Source organism: Sinocyclocheilus grahami, unplaced genomic scaffold (assembly GCF_001515645.1).
Source record: "Sinocyclocheilus grahami isolate Dianchi unplaced genomic scaffold, SAMN03320097.WGS_v1.1 scaffold299.1, whole genome shotgun sequence".
In the NCBI taxonomy this organism is placed as follows: Eukaryota; Metazoa; Chordata; class Actinopteri; order Cypriniformes; family Cyprinidae; genus Sinocyclocheilus; species Sinocyclocheilus grahami.
Genome location: NW_015505478.1, coordinates 296,987 through 316,862, shown reverse-complemented (window position 1 = coordinate 316,862; position 19,876 = coordinate 296,987). Strand labels below are relative to the sequence as shown.

General features: G+C 40.5%; 1 protein-coding gene across 2 annotated transcripts in view; it reads left to right on the top strand.

Annotated features, from left to right (window-relative positions):
- Positions 1 to 207: 207 nt before the first annotated feature.
- LOC107601116 (glypican-6-like) overlaps positions 208 to 19,876 on the top strand; it is a 60,671-nt gene continuing 41,002 nt past the window's right edge. The window contains exons 1-2 of one of the 2 annotated variants that reach the window (XM_016293146.1): positions 208 to 468; positions 834 to 993. In XM_016293146.1, coding sequence (XP_016148632.1) covers positions 840 to 993 — 154 coding nt within the window. In that variant the 5' untranslated portion in view covers positions 208 to 468; positions 834 to 839. Of the gene's footprint in view, positions 469 to 830; positions 994 to 19,876 lie in introns of both variants that reach the window. The other variant, XM_016293147.1, reaches the window with a different exon arrangement.

Below are 19,876 nucleotides of genomic sequence, written 5' to 3'. Positions count from 1 at the left end.
TGCATCAAAAGTATCTTCATTTGTGTTCTATAGATGAATGAAGGTTTGGATGGACATGAGCCTGAGTGATTAATATCATAATTTTCATTTAGGGGTGAACTATCCCTTTAACTATCAAAAACTCCTATAAAATGTCAATAATATATTTACTCAGTTCAAGACTGATTTGAACAATATGTACTGGCAGACTGCACATGCTGATAGAAGTCCTGCGCGCGTCATGCTCCACCCCGTGTTTCGCGTGGCCAGCGCTCTTTGTCCGGAACTCAGCTGCGTGCACGCGCAGTCCTGACTCTGAGCGAGATCTCGCCGCGCGCACAAGCGACTCCTCGATTTCCACTCTGCGTCCAGACTGCACACCAGCGCAAGAGGGGGAAACTTCCCTAAAACTTTTTCTCGCAATTGTCTCGCTTCTCCTCCTACAGAGCAGAGTCAGCAGCGGAGCTCTTCAACCGAAGAAGAAACTGGGTAAGAAGCGCCTCACCTATACAACACTGAACATGTGTGCGCGTGCATAGCTCTGGACGCAGCGCAGATTTGCTTTTTGTTTTTCGTTCCTAAAAAAAAGTCGCAACGAAGAGCGCAAAGTCTTCAGCACTTTGGTCGCTTTTTATTTGTTGCACACACACTGCGGGATTGTTTCGCTCGTTGTTCTTCAGAGGGCCGGTTTTTATTGCTCAAGAAAATCCAGTTCGCGAGATCCGATCGGTTAGAAGTCAAACAGAGACGCCGCATCCCCGCGAGGACACCAGAAGAGCGAATCGAAGAGACTGCGTGACTTGACTTTTCGTTTTGTTTTCTTTAACTTTTTTTCTCCTCGATTGCTCAAGCAGTCAGCGATGAAGATGTTCGTTGTATTCGCTGTATGCCTGTCGCTGGTGCATTTGGCGTCGGCTCAGGCTGACCAGAAGGTAAAGAACTGCAATGAAGTCAGAAGTGCCTACAGCTCGAAAGGTTTCAACGTCAACGATGTGCCCAACAAAGGAGTTCATGGTGAGTTGCACTGATTTTATTAACCAAGAATAGTTTGTGGCACTTGCAAATCAAATGTTTCAGAAAAATCGGAGCACCAAGGCTCTTGTACCAAAAAGCAGCAAGTTATGTAAATACACAGTTATACGGTAATAGAATGAAGGCTGCAAATGTCTTTTCTACTTTTTCAAAGAGTGTATCAATTGTATAGTTTATCTCTCGCCCATATAGATTTTCTGTTGTTTTTTTTTAACATGTGCATTTCAAATATTGTTTACACCTCATATTGTCCTCCAAAAGGATTGCTTTCATTAAGGTGACTAACATATTACTTGCAAATATGCTGTCTACACGTCCTCATTTTGTTCTGTACTTGTATTATTTTCTTTCTTTAGTGGAACTAGGTGATATTCTGGAGAATGACGGTCTCACTTGCATTAAATGAATAAAATGAATGCAATTATAGTGAATGGTGAGACTGTCATTCTCCCTACGTAATTTGTTGTGCTCCACAGAAAAGTTTTGAAAAACTTTTTTTGTATGAACTGTCCCTTTAAGTCGCTTTCTCCGGCTAACATGTAGGTTACCGCACTTCGGACTGCAAGTAGGCATTACTGCATCTTTTAAACGGGATGCAGCTCGTGATTTAATTTCTATAGTTACAAGTGTTCCGTCGTTCCTCCCCTCCGCACCCCCAGCTGCTGGCTTGGTTTCAAAGCGTCGTACTTTGTCATTGTAAGCGAGAGTCGGTCATCGGACTGTGATTGTCATTCAGAAGCGCTAATGCTCATGTAAATGCAGTGATTTTATCTGGGGCGGGAATGGGGGCGGGGGAGCGTAACAAGTTGCAGTTTTTAGATCCTCTTCAAGGCCTGAACGAGGAGGGGAAACTAGCCCCAGGACACGGTTTGGCTATAACCACTGCCTTGTTTCCCCGTAAATAAAAGAGAAAGTTTTCCTGACTTGGACGCCGGTCAGAATAGTTCATCTAGGAGACCTTCTTCTATGCTCTGTATTTAAGGCGTTGAATCTACATGGCGTTGTGAAAATGTATAAACCAATGCAAAGATATGAAGGAAACTCACTGGATAACTTGCATCTGAAATCTGAGACTGACTCAGTGTATGCTTTATAAAGTGTTAAGCAATATCTAATGATCAAGAGTGCTGCATGAGGCCGCAGGTAATCACAGCCATGCTGATATTCAGGTCAACAGCACAAGTGCATACTGCAGTTTACAAGTATTTACAGCATTCAAGTAGTTATTAAAGACTAATTTGAGTTTCAGACTAAAAAATGAGTTTGTATGTTTCTTCTGCACCTGTGAAAATGTTATGAAGCAGAGTCCATGTGTGGAACAGAGTTTCTCCTCACTAGGGGTGTAAATCGAACAGTTTATCACAATACAATCTGACATCAGTTCAATATAGCATTTGCAAATACCTCGTACAAAAGCAGGTCACAATACAATTACAATTTGATTATATTCAGGGGCCTGCAAACCGTATTATGTGCATAGTTTACGTTTTTATGAACTGAAAATTGCAAATGCTGTATCCCTATAAAGGTCTCAAAAGTGGGTTTTCACAGTGATACCATTTTTGGTTCCTCAAAAAAACTTTCAGTGAACAGTTCTTAAAATATATATTTTTTTCTTAATGTGAATGACATTTTAATCATCTAAAAAATTTTTTTTTTAAAAAGCCTTTTTTTCACCACAAAGAGCCTTTTGTGCAATTGAAAGCTTCCATAGAATTTTAAAGGTTCTACATGGAACCTTAGATGCTAATGAAGAACCTTTATTTTTAAAAGCGTAATGTAGCATAATGAGTAATATATATTGACTGGTAAATGCTGTGCATCGATACATCATATGATTTGTGATTTGATCAATCTGAGCTCATCACTGCTCTGTGCTTTGTAATCAATCCCCTTTAGCCACATACTACACACATACTATGAATATATTGCAATGAATAAAATGAATACATGCAAGCTTGGTGATATAAACTAAATATCTGTGCTCTTGAAACGTTGTTCAATCAAATTTAAGGACCAGAATGAATTGTTGCATAATATCTAGTGTATTCCTGTAATTTTTAATTGAACAGGCTGCTTGCATGACTGCAGCTAGGTGAAGGGGAACAATTGAGCCTTAATTTTCCCTGTACTTTACACCAGCCCAACAAGGTCCATTGTCTTCCCAGAGGTGTCAATGTAATGCAAACTTTGAGTGTTCCCCAACATGCCTGCATTTGTCATGTTTTATTGTGTCAAATCTCTAGTTTTGTTTTGATGGCTTTAAAGAATGAATTATAAAGGCTCATTTAGAGGGTAGGTTTGGGTGCAATACGTGTGTGCCTCTCACAATGGTGCACAATATGAGTCGGGACCCTGCGCAAGGCTAACCTTAGTTAGCATGCCTTTGTCAATAAGAGACTGAGATAATTGATACAGAGAAAGTGACAAGGTCTGCTGTCGCTGAGGGGTGGAGGTCCTTAGGAAGCACAAAAAGCCCTGCTTTGGCTTAACAATGTCTCCTGTTCCTAGGGAGAAAATGGTCCACAGGAGAACCTAATTGAACTGGTAGTGGCCCCCCGGTTCTGGCTTTCAGAGCTGGCCCTCTTCACCTTGTAGTCAAAACATGTCTTCTTTATTCTTCTGTAGTCCTGAAGCACAGTTCCATCCTCATGCTTTGAGCCAGTCCTACACATAGCACTAATCAGGCAAATTGTCAAAATTACATCCCATGCATGACGATTTTTCCTCGTTCCAGCAAAGGTATTATATTATTTATACACCAAAGCGTTTTTCGTGTGACTTATGCTAGTCAAACCAGCAGTTTCATTCAAAGACCTGTTCACTTGAATGTTGTTTTGCTTTTGTTAATATCATAAGTCAGACGTTTCGAATGTTATGGCTTTTGCAGGCACGGCATCCAACATAGCAAGATTTCCTGCAGCTGCGAGTATCTTTTGCAGTGGAAAGAACTTGAGATCTTATGGTTAAAGGCTTTTTGCACATTATATGGAAGTAAACCTAAAATGAGGAATTAATTTGGTTGCTATTATCACACATTTCCACCACAAATTCCTTCTTGTGATGCTATTTGTGACTCTAAATGTTAGTCAGAAGTTCACTGAAGAAACCCTTTTATAAAAGGGGTAATTCACCCAAATTACTAAAGAAAATTTTCATTTATTCACTTTCGTGTTGTTCCAAGCCTTTATGATGCACTTTTATGCAAGAATATATGTTGAGGGATGTTCTTTGACTTTCACTGTATTTTCAACTTTTAAAAAAAATTTAATCGTTATATAAAGAAGTGCATAAATGTTTGGAATGATCCCTTTGAAATTTTGCCTCTTATAGCCTCTAGCTATTTTTTCAACAAATGTGGTTAATGAATGATGATGAGTTACTTAAATACTTCTCTACAACCCTTGACCCTTGAAGCAAAATGTTTTAAAAGCTAATTGTGTCTTTAGAAGCAAGTGAGATGCCGGGTAGAAGTGTATGGCACTTTTTTATTGAACGTTTTATGGTTTTAATGAGTTATAGTATCATATTTTGGATTTGGACACCTAGCAAATAAGTTAGCTGAGATCTACACTTGTGGTCATTTCAACCAAGCTGTACTCAGGTGGAGTTTGTGGTGTGAAATTGGTGTTAGAAACTTTCTGTGTGTGTCTCTGCTGGATAAGCATGGTTTTATAAGGAGATTTTGTGAGCAGGGAGCATTTGGTTAAGCAGAGGTAAGATCATTCTTCATGGTCAGAGTGCCTCTCTGGATCCTCTCAGTTTGAGAGGACTGTGGATTATTGCACCTTAGGAAGCTTCATAGTTCTTTAAGCTGTGAAGTACATAGATCCCTGCTGAGGACTAAACCGCCTGTATCCTCCAATCCTCAGCTAAACTGGAAGTACTGCCTGGCCTTATAAAAAGCCTCACTGCTCATGATGGTTTGATTGGCCTAGATGTCGTAAAACACGTGTGTCAAGTGTCTCCCGCCCAGTGGCAGGCGGCCCATCTTCAAAAGTTTCAGAGGAGGAGTGGTTAATGCTGACCAGATCGGTATCTCGCCTTGTCAACAGCTCCTCGTAGCAATCCAGCAGAATGCTTTTCCCTGCTCTGGAGAAATCTGCTGTGCTTTACGTTGGCAGTTTGCTCTTATGTCATGCCTCAGGTATGGACAGTGTCAAAGATCAAACATGTTTCCTCCCCTTTCTCCTGAAAGATTCATCCCACTCTTAATTACTTCAGTACATTATGAGACTCGGAAAGGCGATGACTTCACCTCGCTGGCCTCTTGATATTGTACAGATCAGATCTGAATTGGATGTACTTAATCTTTGGCCTGGAGCTTGGATGCATCAATGTAATAGATTTATTTTTGCAGGCCAGTCGTCTTTTTATTATTGCTTGCCCTGTATTTTCACTTTGATAAATAGTTGAAAGATCGTGTCACGTCATAGATAATGGTGTGTTCACACCAGACGCGACGTGAATATGCGCATCGCATCACTCGCTCTAGATTACTCGCAGGATGTTTTTCGTGTCACTCGCGCAAATAAAAACAGTGCGATCAACCATGCTGGAGATAGCTTTGATAAATAGTTGAAAGATCGTGTCACGTCATAGATAATGGTGTTCACACCAGACGCGACGTGAATATGCGCATCGCATCACTCGCTCTAGATTACTCGCAGGATGTTTTTCGTGTCACTCGCGCAAATAAAAACAGTGCGATCAACCATGCTGGAGATAGCTACAATCACTGTTTTGTACCTGTTGTCAAAAAGTCCCAAATACAATGGAAAGCCAAACGCCGACGTGTCTGGATTCACAGCACTATCCAGAGGAGGATGAATAACGTTAGGATCCTGTATTTGGAGATAGCTACAATCGCTGTTTTGTACCTGTTGTCAAAAAGTCCCAAATACAATGGAAAGCCAAACGCCGACGTGTCTGGATTCACAGCACTATCCAGAAGAGGATGAATAACGTTAGGATCCTGTATTAATAGGGCCTTTCGCACCGCTTTAGTTCCAGAACTAAATGTACAGTACTAAAGTAGTTTTGGATTTCCCAGTACTATTTAAAGGGTTGCATTCGCACCGACAGTGTGTATTAAGAAGTGAAGTAAGCCGGTCGACAGCGTCGTCATTTGTGCATGGTGTTCAACAACGGAAACAAAGAAGAACAACGTTAACAACAGGAGGATGGAGGACGCTGTGATCGGAGCGGTGTTTTTGTTGTGTCTCGCGGGTTTCACAATAATGGACATGGAAAGTCGACATATACGTAGAACGATTGAAAGAACAGAAAGGAGGCCTAAGAATCTCCAACAACAACTGGCAGTGCTACATTTGCTACAAGTGCCTGCACTTCAGCGTCCGTCCATCTATCGTTGTTCTCCATACTTGCGAAATAAGTTGACACAATGTTTACAGTATGTTTACACAGCGTTTTAAATCATGGTGGGTGAGGGGGTTTTCATACGCGTTTGGCCAATCAATGTCTACTACTACTCCACAATTAGTTCTGGTATTATGAAAAGTTTCCCGTGGTGAGAAAGGCCCTAATGTGTGTGTTACATTTTACTACTGTGTATATATATACAATGATATTACTATTATTATTTTTATTATTGATAGCATACAATATACATACAGCATAAATACAACTACCACTGCAACTGATTTTAATTGTTTTCTGTGCTCGAGATCTATATAATAACAGACGGCTGCAATAATGCTCTCTTCTATTGTCTGATTCAACTGGACGTGTCAAGAAACTCTTCGCTGTTGGTTTGTGCGAGAACACGTCATGCGAATTTAGAAATTTTTCAAATTTCATGTTAAAATTTTTTTAAATTGCGCGGAAGGCACGATTGAGGTGAATATCGTGCGTTCGCGGCTACCGCTTCGCGTATTTCGCGCCATTCGCCTCGCCCGGCGCGAATTCGCCTCTATTCGAGTCTTTGCATTGTATGTAATCTACTCATGCGAATAATTACATTCGCGTCTGGTGTGCACACTGTAAGCAGGTCAACGCTGAATCTGTGAGCACAGAACTTTGCAGGAAGTAGTTCTGCCCTTTTCTAGTCCCTTGTGTGTTTATTAACTACTTCAGCTAGGTTGATAATGTTGTCAGCTACCGATAGAATAGCTGAACTCTTAACTCTTGATTTGTTGGAATTTTTTTTAGTTATTTTTTTTATTTTTTTTTTTACTATGACTAAATCCATTATGGAGATTTGGGTATGCAGTCAGTGCATTACAGATGAGATTGAAAATTAGATTTAATTCAACTGTAAAATGCAAACAAATGACTCTTTCCACTGATAGTCAGATGGGATGAGAGTCATAAGATGTTGATCATGCCAGTAAGAAGTTCATTTATGCCGTGTTAATGAGACCCTTCTATGGCACTGTGTCAGATCAAAGCATACAAGCCCCCTCCCCACCACTCCAGCTAATCAGAGGATAATTGCTCAAGTGCGATAATTAAAGAACAAATCATGTTTGTTGTCACTATTGACAGCTGTTTGTATAATTATCAGGGCAGATGTCACTCATTAAACTAGATGTTACTGTAATATTAAAGTAAAAATGCTTCATTATTTTATGAATTAATAGATTTACAATGATTATGCACATTAATGTCCTTCTACTTGAGATATTACAAATTAAAATAACTGTTCTATATTAATGTATTGTAAAATGTAATTTATTCCTGTGGTGCAAAGCTGAATTTTCAGCATCATAACTCCAGTCTTCAGTAATTATTCTAATATGCTGATTTGCTGCTCAAGAATAATTTCTTATCAGTGTTGAAAACAGTTGTGCTACTTTATATTTTTGTGGAAACATATAGGATACATTTTTCCCAGGACTCTTTGATTCATAGAAAGTTCAAAAGAACAGCATTTATTCGAAATAGAAATCTTTATATTATAAATAATGTTATAAATGTTTTGGCTGTCACTTCTGCTCAGTTTAATGCATCCTTGTTCAATACAAGTACTATTATTAATATTTCTTTAAATCTTGCTGACTGAAATGTAGTTTATATAATAGTGTAATTTCAGTAGTCACCTTTTTTTTTAATTCATTTTTTTTTTATGTAGTTTGCTCAAGTAGTCAGGTGATGAAAAATGTATATCAATATGAGATCTTAAAATTGCTTTAATAATAATTCTGCTAAAATTATCAAATGTTTTTAAAATAGTTTTTGTCCCACGTCACCGTGCAAAACATTAACTTTGCTGTTTGAGATGTCAACTATTAAACTGTCTGTAGACGGTCAGATGAGTTTGCAGTCCACGTTTGCCCTGCTGTGGGAGAGACTAAAGCAGAGCTGGTCTGTGCGCTGTGCTCTCAGTGACCTGAGCCCCGTGGATAACTGCCTGTAATTGAGTTTGGCTGTCAGGAGGAAGTGGTCTAGTGAATGAGACCCGAGCAGTGTTTGGAAATGAGCTGGCAGGAGGAGAACTTAGTAGTGCCATTCGACCGGGCCAACACACACTCATGATAATTCATAACTATTTTAGGTTTTGGCAAATTGGATTCATATGAAGTCATACGATTTCGTTGGTACATTTATATGATCTGCTTACGCCCCACTGACGGTTAGATTTAGGGGTGGAACGTCTTGCTTATGATGTTTTTTTTTCTTCTGAAAATCATACTTAAAGCGAATTCATATGAAATTGCTACTTCATAAGTTAAATTTTTTCATAAGATTGGGTTGGACCAGGATAATTCCTGGATGCAGTACTGCTTACATCCATGTTCTTTTCAAGATTTTAATGATTAACCATGATCTAAGTAGGGAAAAGGTATGGAGAAAGTCTTTTTTGCTCTTCCTCTGCTTCCTCTTAATCACCCTCCAAAAATCCCCCGAGAGCGACGGCCTGGTGGAGGGGGGTGGGGGTGGGGGGGTGATAAGTACAATGTGTGTGAACAATGGGACACCCCCTTTTAGCCCAAATCTGCCCCCTCCTTAGCACATTCCACAGGGGACCACCAAGACCTCCTCACTGGGGACCCTAGAGCCAGGAGCGGCAACAAAGACTCAGCCGTAGGATCTTCAACAGAGGATTGACTGACCGTTGAATGAAAGAGGAGGGAGTTTTGACTGACAGAAGAAGAGCGGCAGTGAGAGGCGTCTTAACATGTTACTAAGAGGAGCTGCAAGCGCGTTTGATTGAGCGAGAGCGTGTGACCTGCTAGCGGGGAATGTGAGGAACGCTTCGAAACGTGGCCCGGGGCGGGATTCGTGGGCTCTGACTCACCCTGAGTCATCTGTACACTCCGAATGGTGCAGATGTGCACAGACATGAAGAAAAAAAGCCCCACACTTCCTCGGCCCAAGACGTGTGTCTCTTGTGACATTGTTAGTGTAGTTTGTGATTTTCCCGGAGTAAATCTGGCACAGTACAGAGTGATGTTGGATGGGTGCTGTGTAAAATCTGGCCCTGTGTTTGTGGCTTTCCACACTTGAAGGCAGATATAGGCTGCCACTGAAGTTCCTTGTTAACACTTCCCATTTGCATGCAGTTAAATCGACACTCCCTGGGCCCCCAAACTTGGCCGGTGGGTCTGTCCCTGTTCCCTCGCATCCCACTGGATAGGGACGGCTTTGTAGGAAGTGTTTGTGCCAAAGCAGCTTTTCTACACTTTTTTTTTTTTTTTTCTCGCTCTCCCTCTCCTTGTGCCGTTTCATCCATCCTGGATTTCTACATAGTCTTGTCCAAGTGTTATCCCCCCGTTCCTTTCACTTGTCTCACTCTTTTCACCTCCCTATCTGCTCTGTGTGTGGGAAGCTTTCCAGATGATTTTAATACCAAAACCGACTGCTACAGCAAAGACTGCTGTTTGCTCAAACCCTTCCTCCCGTGGCTTTGTTATCAGGCATTAGCATGGATGATATGTGCTGGAGTATTCGAGCAGATACTGACTAGAGTCTTGAGCTCTGGATACAGTTCTCCTCTGGGACATTCCCCTAACCTCATTCCCCGGCAAAACTCCTTGTGTGTGTTATTTGAGAGGTGGTGTGTCTTTTTTCTTTCACTGGTTTCAGTCACATTGGTGTTGGTCATCCAGCAGTGAGCAGTGCTCAGAGATCTTCTCCCAACGGGTGTTCCTCACTTCATAAATTCTGCATAAAGGTGCATAAACATAACCAAATGAGAAGTGCGAGAGGTTTAACATAGATGATGTGTGCTCTGCTTTCTCATCTTGTGTTTTGTGTCTCACAAACATTAAAGGGGTCATATGATGCGATTTATATTTTTCCTTTCTCTTTGGAGTGTTACAAGCTCTTGGTGCATAAAGAAGATCTGTAAAGTTGCAAAGACTAAAGTCTCAAATCCAAAGAGATATTCTTTATAAAAGTTAAGAGTCAGCCACACCTACCTAAAACGGCTCGTTCGAACACGCCCCCACATATCTACGTCGCTATGTGGGAAGATTTGCATAACGCCGCCCAAATGTTCACACAAAGAAAGAAGGCGTAACTTTTATTCTCGCTGTAGTTTTGTTGTTGCCGTCGCCATGTCGGAAAGACGCTGTGTGCTTCGTTGTGAAAGCGAAACTCCTTTGTTTGGTCTTCCAAAAGAGGACTGTATCTGCTTCGTCATGCCTGGAGCTGATCCGTGCTGGTTGCTGAGGAAATACTACAACTTTGCGCTGTGTATCGCCGGATCGGCTTTCACCGTGGAAGAAGCAGATTCCAGCCTGGAGTCGTTACATTTCATTCCGGACGCTCCTTCATCGAAATCGCCGGCCGCGCCGTTTTCAAGCCCACCCGCCACCTGTGGGAAGATTTGCATAACGCCGCCCAAATGTTCACACAAAGAAAGAAGGCGTAACTTTTATTCTCGCTGTAGTTTTGTTGTTGCCGTCGCCATGTCGGAAAGACGCTGTGTGCTTCGTTGTGAAAGCGAAACTACTTTGTTTGGTCTTCCAAAAGAGGACTGTATCTGCTTCGTCATGCCTGGAGCTGATCCGTGCTGGTTGCTGAGGAAATACTACATCTTTGCGCTGTGTATCGCCGGATCGGCTTTCACCGTGGAAGAAGCGGATTCCAGCCTGGAGTCGTTACATTTAATTCCGGACGCTCCTTCATCGAAATCGCCGGCCGCGCCGTTTTCAAGCCCACCCGCCACCGCTCACTCTAACCCTCCGGCCGTTCCTCATGCTAGCCCCTGGCCTCTGCTCACTGTAGGCCGTCGCCGCTCACTTTAGGCCGCTGTGTGTGACGCTCTTTCGTTGTGAAAGCGAAACTACTTTGTGTGTTCCAAAAATGGTCACGACTAGAAATCAGTGGTTAAGTTGTATTTACAACACTGTTCCAGAACACTTCAACCCAAATATTCAGATGTGTGCAGCACATTTTATGGAGGACTGTTTACTGATCCTGGTAGAGTAGACCACAATGCCGGCTGTTCTGACTCACGGACTGTAAGTACGTTTTTTTTTATATATTTAAAGAGTTTTTATATTTTATATATTTAAAGCGAGTTTTTTGGGCAGTGTAGAGTAGGGCTTGTTGTTTGTCATTTCTCCGATCACAAATGCAGACATGGTTTTATGTTTACGCGGCACGATGCAACGCAACGTGTAAAAAGACAGTATAAGTCATTATAATCCATAATTATGTCCCCACTAGGGCTGGGTATCGTTCAAAAATGTTCGATACCGATACCTTGACTTCGATACAGGTTCCTGAACGATACTTTTTTTGATACCAATTTTATGAAATCAATTTGAACAAGATTACATTATCTTAAAAAAAACAACTTTGGTTTTATTTTTCAGCTTGTTGATGTTTATACAAACTCAAAGACTCATCTCTTGAGCCACTTCACAAAGGAACAAAATGTAACCAACACAATAAATCAGTGCAAAATAGTTTTAATAAAGCTCAAATAGTCTTCAGTTTACACATCTGTTAGGCTACATTTACACTATTTAGTGTTCGTGTTAAAACGCATAGCTCAGACAGAATCATGATTTCTATTTATTTTCCACTGATTTACTGATGAGCATTAGCAGCTTCCAGCGCTTTCTGCTTGTGTTCTCTCTTCCATGATCGCTGCTCTGACTCAGAGGTAATAACATATTTAATTTCAGCAACATTACATGGCCAAAACACACATTAGACGTTAATCGGAAGTTATTACAAACACCCGATGGTGGTTTAAAATGAGTTTTGAGTAAAAGCGGAATATAAATCTTATTTATTGTCTTATGTAGCATAATGCTACAGTTTGCATGAATGGTCACATAACACGTGCTTTCGGTCGTGTAGGGTTAGTATGAACGGACATCTGCATATGATCGGAACTCCATGCAGCTCCCGCACTACTCTCCATTGGAAATTAATGACTGAATGACCAGTCTGTCGCTTGTCGGAGGTAGTGGAAAGCTGGCTTGAAACGCAGTGGAAACACCAGTATGACGAGGATCGTTTTCATTTTAGAACATAAACGCACCAGTGTAAAAGTAGCCTTACATCTAAGGGGGCTGGGACACATTCACACTACAGCCTCACGTGCGCGCCTCATCTCTGAGTGTAACCGGTGTAAACTAGTAGGTGTGTTCGACTTGACGTGGACTGACTGTGCAGACCGATTGGTGTATTACAGTACCACGAGAGCTAAGAGAGCAGACTGCTCCGTGCGCTTTCGAATCGCTCTCACGGAGGATCAATCTGCGCCTGCACCTCTTCTAGTTGAACACACCGGCTAGTGCTGCAGGCTTATTGGCTCACTGACGCTGATGAGATTAACCCCTTAGATATCGAAATTTGGTACCGAACAACGAGACGTTTTTCGATACTCGATGGTATCGAGGTAATTCGGTCAGTGCCTAAAAAGTATCGAACTCGATACCCAGCCCTAGTCCCCACTGGATGCAACGAATGCCTCGTTTATAATGGGTTTTCATGTTTTTGAATCATCGTTTTTGAAACAGGGCATCATCACAATATGGTAGGGGCGTAACATTTCCGTCTCACGCTTGAGGTATTCGGCCGATCACAACGCACTGGATAGCTGGCCAATCACAGCACACCTCGCTTTTTCAGACCGATGAGCTTTATAAAAATCGACGTGTTTCAGAAAGGCGGGGCATAGAGGAGAAACAATAATGTGTTTTTTTAACCTTAAACCGCATAAACACATTTCATTACACCAAATACACAAAATAATGTTATTTTTAGCAGCATCATATGACCCCTTTAATGTAAAACAAACTACTTGATGCATATAAGTACATCACAATAGAATTGAAAACTATTGTTGAAAAATATAGAGTCAGTAAGTTTTTATTTTAAAGAAAGAAATTAATACTTTTATTTAGCAAGGAGGCATTAAATTGATCAAAAGTGACAGCAATGACTTTATGAAAATTTCAAAAGATTTCGGTTTCAAACAAATGCTGTACTTCTTATTCATCAAAGTATCCTGAAAAAAAGGTATCATGGGATCCTAAAAAATATTAAGCAGCACGACTGTTTTCCACATTGATGATGATAATAATAAATGTTACACACACATAAATTTAAATAAAGACGAAGCCCGGCTGGCCGGCCATCAGTCCCTTTCTCTGTGTCAGACTTAACTTTGTTTGGTTTTCGTTTTCTAAATCAGTGTTTCCCAACCTTTCTTTAGTCACGACACCCTTTGGAAATTTTTACTAATTTGTGGCACCCTACAAAATTAACTTAACAAAATTAACAATATTTGAATTTCTAACTTCATTATGATAATTTGAAAAGTATAGATATTTGGTACAACCCTGCGTCTGCGCAGTGCGACCTGATGCAGAGCCTGAAGCGAGACACAGGAAACAGAAATACTGTAAAATAATAATAATAACGAGACGAAATAACGTTATAACATTTCGTTTCGTCTCGTTTTGGTCAACGAAAATTAAGAGACATTTTAGCATAGTTTTTATTTTGCAAGCCACATTTCGTCTCGTTTTTTATTCGTCAACAATATTGCATTATACATTTAATTATCGTCATCGTCACACGACCAGCATTTTCATCTCATCTCGTCTTGTTTTCGTCACGTGATAAAGGTTCGTTGACGACTATATTTAGTCATAATTTTCGTTGACGAAAGCAACACTAGTGAACATAAGAGATTTCTTTCAAAAAATTTTTTTTTAAAAACTTCCCGACCCTAAACTTTTAAAGGGTAGTATATGTCAACATGACATGAAACAATATGAATGCCCATACAAATAAATATTTGGTTGGTGACACTTTAGAATAAAGTTCAATTCATTAACATTAGTTAATGTATTGTCATGAACTAACAATGAACCATTTTTACAAGCATTTGTTATTATGAGTATTTCATGTTCATTCATAATACTTTAATTTACACAGTTTAATGTTTAAAATGTATTAGTATATGTAAAATTATTTATAAATGCAGTGAAAGTATTGTATCATCAACTAAAATGCATTAACTAATGTTAACAAATTGAACCTCAGTTGTAAAGTGTTACAGAAATGTGATATGATTGTATCATAACAGCCTTAATGTAAAGCAGTAATGATAATTATGACTTTATTATGTCTGTGGTTTTTCTCCCGCCTCTCACAATCATTTGTGGCTGTTTTGAGAGCTGAGAGATGTAGGCCAGAGGCTCATCTGGGTTTTGGGCAGAAGCCCTCCACTCTGGGAATGTTCCAGATTTCCTGTAATCCCTGCTAATTACTCCCACGGCCAACATCAAGACTCCCCCTGATGAGCCTCAGTCCAGGGCTCGTTTCAGCCCGTTCGATTACCTAATTCTGCACTTCATACACATGTAAAAAAGCATTTGGAGAGAATGGAGAATTTAGGTGGTGTGTGTTCAGGCAGACGGGCGGAGGTGGTTAAAGAGCTCTCTCGCAGACCTCCATCAATTTAACTGACGAGGTGATGGGAACTCTTAAAACCAAATGCCTCGGCTCCAGTCCGACCTCTGGCTCCGATGTTTAAATGTGTTTTCCCCCCCCCTACTCTACTATGACTGTTCAGTTTGCCACAAGTCACTCAGACAGACCCTGAATGAACGTTTTTGAGGTGGGGCAAAGTAATAGCGATGATTTCACAAAAACAAAATGGAGGACCGGCCTGCAAACCTTAAAATGGCCACATTTGATCTCATTTCACTCTTTGAGAGCAGAACATCCTCTTATTGGATGATTTATTGACATTCCAATCCATATATAATATCCTAGATGGCCGAGATGTCAGTCAAAAGCATAGTAAGTTTATCCCGGTGTAGGTTTACTCCCGCTACAATCGCTTATTGCCGCCGCTTTACCCACCAACTACACAACTATCCAGTTTCCTAAGCCCAACAGGTATATAAGAATCATTGCTGCAGTGTTGTAGCTTTGAGGACTTGGAAATATGATCTTTGGCCTGACCTCATCCTGCCCGTGGGCCCCTCTTTTTCTCTTTCTCTTTCACCATCCCCTCTTCTTTCTTTCTAACAACACAGCTTGCGCATTACCTCGATGCTTGTCTGTCAGTTTCGACATCTGGTGGATTTCAGCCGCTCTTAGATGTCGGTTATAAACACTGTCAGAGAACGGCTCGGGCTTCCACTGCTAAGGGGATAAGATGTAGCGCTCCTGTGTTAAAACCTTTCATATGCTGAAGGTTAAGTAGATGTTTTGTTTTTAAAAAGCGGATTTTGAGAGTCAGGAAGAATACAAGTGTGAAAATGAAGGGGATCTAGAATTGGAGAGCCATGCAGTGAGAGTGTTTGTGGTTTCGGTCATATGCGGCTTATGGTGGGCTTTCAAAATTTCCAAACAAGACGTGCTTTGACTTAGATATAACCCCTTTTTGAACCTCAGGTTGTTTGTGTGGATCTTCTACGGCTGTTTGAAGTTAAAGAGCTCTCTTTGCTCCGTTCTGTACTGTATGAGACGCAGACAGAGAGAAATATACAGAGAGTTGAGTTGTGTGGGAAATGTCCTTCTGGTGACTATTTTTATACATGTTATGATGTTCATATGCGCTCAGCTCAGACTTCATGTGGTTTGAATGTTAAAAGGAAGTTGAAAGAAGCAGTGGCTTTTTAATAGGTTTGTGTGTTGTATATTCAGAGCAATTATAATCGATTCTTTTGTTAATTAAAAGCCAGTCACCACTCTATTCAAGCAAAATATGAACTATTATTTGCTAATATATTCAGTTAAGCTTTAAACACTCACAATAGACATTTGAAGTGCATCTCACAGTGAAAGCACGCGTATGCTGTTTGTTTTTGTTACATAGCAACTAATCTAAAGCTCTTTCATTTATTCCATATTGTCATGAAGAATTACAAGAAAAGATGTGCTTGGGAGGGGCCGAAAGCATTGTTTTATTACATTTTGATGATGTGCATCATCCTATGTTTACCTCTTAGCGTAACTGTTACTTTACTGCAGAGCTTTGGTTTGGGACCGTTGTCGTTTGAGGGCAAAAGTGAGTTTCCTGCAGAGCGTTTGTTACCATTTGACTGATTATTTCAGGTGATGTATGTATTGTCACTACTCAGCCAGGCCTGCAGTTTCTCACGTTGGATCTTCCCACCCCCTGCTAACCTCTCCGCTGTCATCCATCTGTGTGTGTCCTCATGCAAACATGTGCACGGATGTTAATTTTTGGCGAGGGTTTGAGGATTCCTTCATTGTAGCATCAGAGTGAGCTGTGTCATCAGCTTTTCATGTGTTTTTTCTTCTCTTTTTCAACCCCCTCTTCCTTCTCATCTCTTCCTGGCCCTGTACCTTTTGCCCCCTTTTTCCTCATGGGTAAATAAACGGTGCATTCCAGACTGACACACACAATGTGATTTCCGTTAGTGATCATGTGATCTTCGGTTGATTTCGAGTTCACATACAAACATAATTAGATAAGGCTAATTAAATTTTTCAATTTTAATGTAAGACCACATATATTTCGTCAGTGATAGGAATATGATTTAAGACGGTAGTGTAAGCAAGTTTAGTTTGAAAACGTTTAATAGTAAATAAGACACAATTAGACAAATGTTTGAATAAAATAATAATAATAAATATTTATTTGCAAGAACTGATGGAGTACTGAATGCTGCACGCATGTGCAGCGTTGTCAAGGTAACATTTGGTCAGTCATTCCCTTCGCAAAGGGAGTTTCAAACGCTTATACGAGACAGTAATACCCTGCACCCTTCAAAGAACACACTTCAAGGGCTCTGCCCTTCGAGGGGAGTAGGGCATAAATTTGGAATTCGCCCCATGTCTCTTGTATCACTGCAGAGGCTCGGACGCGCTCTCTCTCGTTTCATTCAAATGCAGCTTGCCATCTTGCGCCTCAGTTTTTGATTGTATTGTATTGTTAAATTGTAAATTAAATCAGAGGAATTTAGTATTAATGCTACTATAATTTTGCTGTAGTGATCATATTGTCCTGACGATTGTTTTGTACACTGTTCATAATAGATTTATAAGATTTCTAAACATTAATCTCAATTCAATATTTCATATCCCCATATTTATATATTATTTTAGGTAAACAAAACAAATCAGTGTTATAAGTTAACTATGAATATACAATACATTATCCCTTAAATGTCAACCTGATAGTTTGAACGTTCGTTCGTCTTGGCTCAAAGCCACTTGCTGCGAACTTTTCTTCGCGGAAGCTTTGCGTTAAACAAGCGAGATAACGAAATATTTAATCTCTAATCAATATTTTTTGTCCAATTATTTGCCCAGTTAGTTTTGGTATTGAGGTAAAAGTTACCTTGCATTCGCTATATAACAGTGGGTGCTGGTCACGAAGATGACTTTGCAGCTACTTTCTTCTTGCAAGATCAGCAGACAGGGTGACCGTCCTCGATTAAATTGCCTTCAGGACTCTTGTAAAAGCCAAAATACGACCAGACCACCGATTTGGTTCTCTTAAATGGCTGAAAAATCTCCCGAGTGCTGTCACTGCCTTCCGCCATTTTGTCTCGTGCAAAAAACAACAACAACACTGCATGCTGCTTCTGCGTCAGACTGATGCTGGCTGGACAGGATTTGCCGCGAGTTTTCAAAATTGCGATAATCAAACACGGTTTTGATTATAATTACATTTTAAACGGTAATACTAACCGTCAGGGCATTTTATCGTGATTTATCGTGAAACCGGTAATCGTTACATCCCTAATCAGTTATCTCCTTCAAAACATGAAGAATTATCGACTATTGGTCCCGGCCATATCAGTGCATCCATAGAAATCGGGCATCAAAACATTTTAATGTGGAGTCAAACCCATGTTTAATGCTTCTATGAAATCGATGTATTGATTTTTGTCTAGTTTCGCCCATGAGATCGGACCCTGTTCAGTCATTAACTGACTTCCATGAAGTTTGAATGAGAAACTTCACACTCCGGCATTCATGAAAGGACTATATCATTAATGAACAACAGAGATCCGTTGATTCCTCTGTTAAACTCCAAACATGAAGTGTCCTGCCTTTTAATGTGTCCGTGAAAGAGCCAGTCCAAGTTAAATGATTCACAATGAGGTGACCTGGGAAGTGGTGTAGGCAGGGAGCTTTTGTGAGCAGAGACAAAGCCGGAGACGGCACGCTGGGGCGGGAGAGGGAGACAGACACGGAGTGAGAGGCCGGAGCGATGTTGTGGAATCTCCCCAGGGACTTCTGGTTAAATGTTCATGGATGGCAGCCTTTTGGAATACTTACCAGTGGGGAGTTTTAATTGGCCAGAGGCCCTGCTCTGGTTTCGCAATCAGAGATTGACTGGTACAAAAGGATGAGAGCTTGTGGGTGATCGCTCAAGTGTGTACATCAATCTAACATATGTGTGTCTCACTGCACCGATTCAGGGTTTTTGAGGATTTACGAGGTATTAAGGCTCCCTGCCCGGCATCATACTTTACATCTGGTTTGTGTTTTGTGTAGTCTTGATGTTGCTGCTTTGTGCCTAAGTGCACCACAGAAGACCAGGAGATGATTTAACTGCTGTGCTCTTACCCTGGTTAATGATCACACAAACGTCTAGACTCATAAGCCTGTGATTAAGAGTCAAGCGCTACGACTTGGTAGGATATGATCGGGACCTTTACTTTTAGTGAAAACAACCATATTGATTCGTTTTTTGCACATTTATTTCCTCTTCATTAACCCACGTGCCATCTGAAAAGAAAATGTTGGTGGTTTGGTGTTTTGACAGCTGTGTGTGTGAGATTTTAATCCCTGATTAATTTAAGGAAGCATCATTTCGCACACATGCTTTTCTTGGCCCTGTGGCAGATTCTAATTCTCCTCGGCTGAAATTCCTAATCTCTGAACCGTTTCAAAGCGGGCTTTGAGTGCTTGTTTTATATGATTTGAATGAAGAGCTCAGCAAGAAGTGGATTGAAACATTTCTGTGGGTCTAAATCTTTTTTGGATTTGATTTATGCGAGTTCAGAGTGCAACCAGATGTAGGTAGCACTGACTGTAACTCTTTCTAAGATGTTTCTACTGAAACAAGGGTAGTTGACAGGAAATACTTTTTTGGTATGTTAGCACATCCTTCAATGCAACATAATGTAGTTCATCTCAAACTATTTTTTATGCATAATTCTAGTGGTGCTGGAAGATCAGGTCATGAAGTTAATTGAAAATTACAAGGTCAAAAAATAAAAAAATAAACAGTCATGCAGTCATGACAATGAGATCAATAACATGCTTTTAGAAAACAGATCATGCCAACTTTAAAGGGATAGTTCACCCAAAAATTCTGTCATCAATTACTCACCCTCATGTCGTTTCAAAAACCTGTAAGACCTTCGTTCATCTTCGGAACACAAATTAAGGTATTTTTGATGGAATCTGAGAGCTGTTTGACCCTGCATAGACA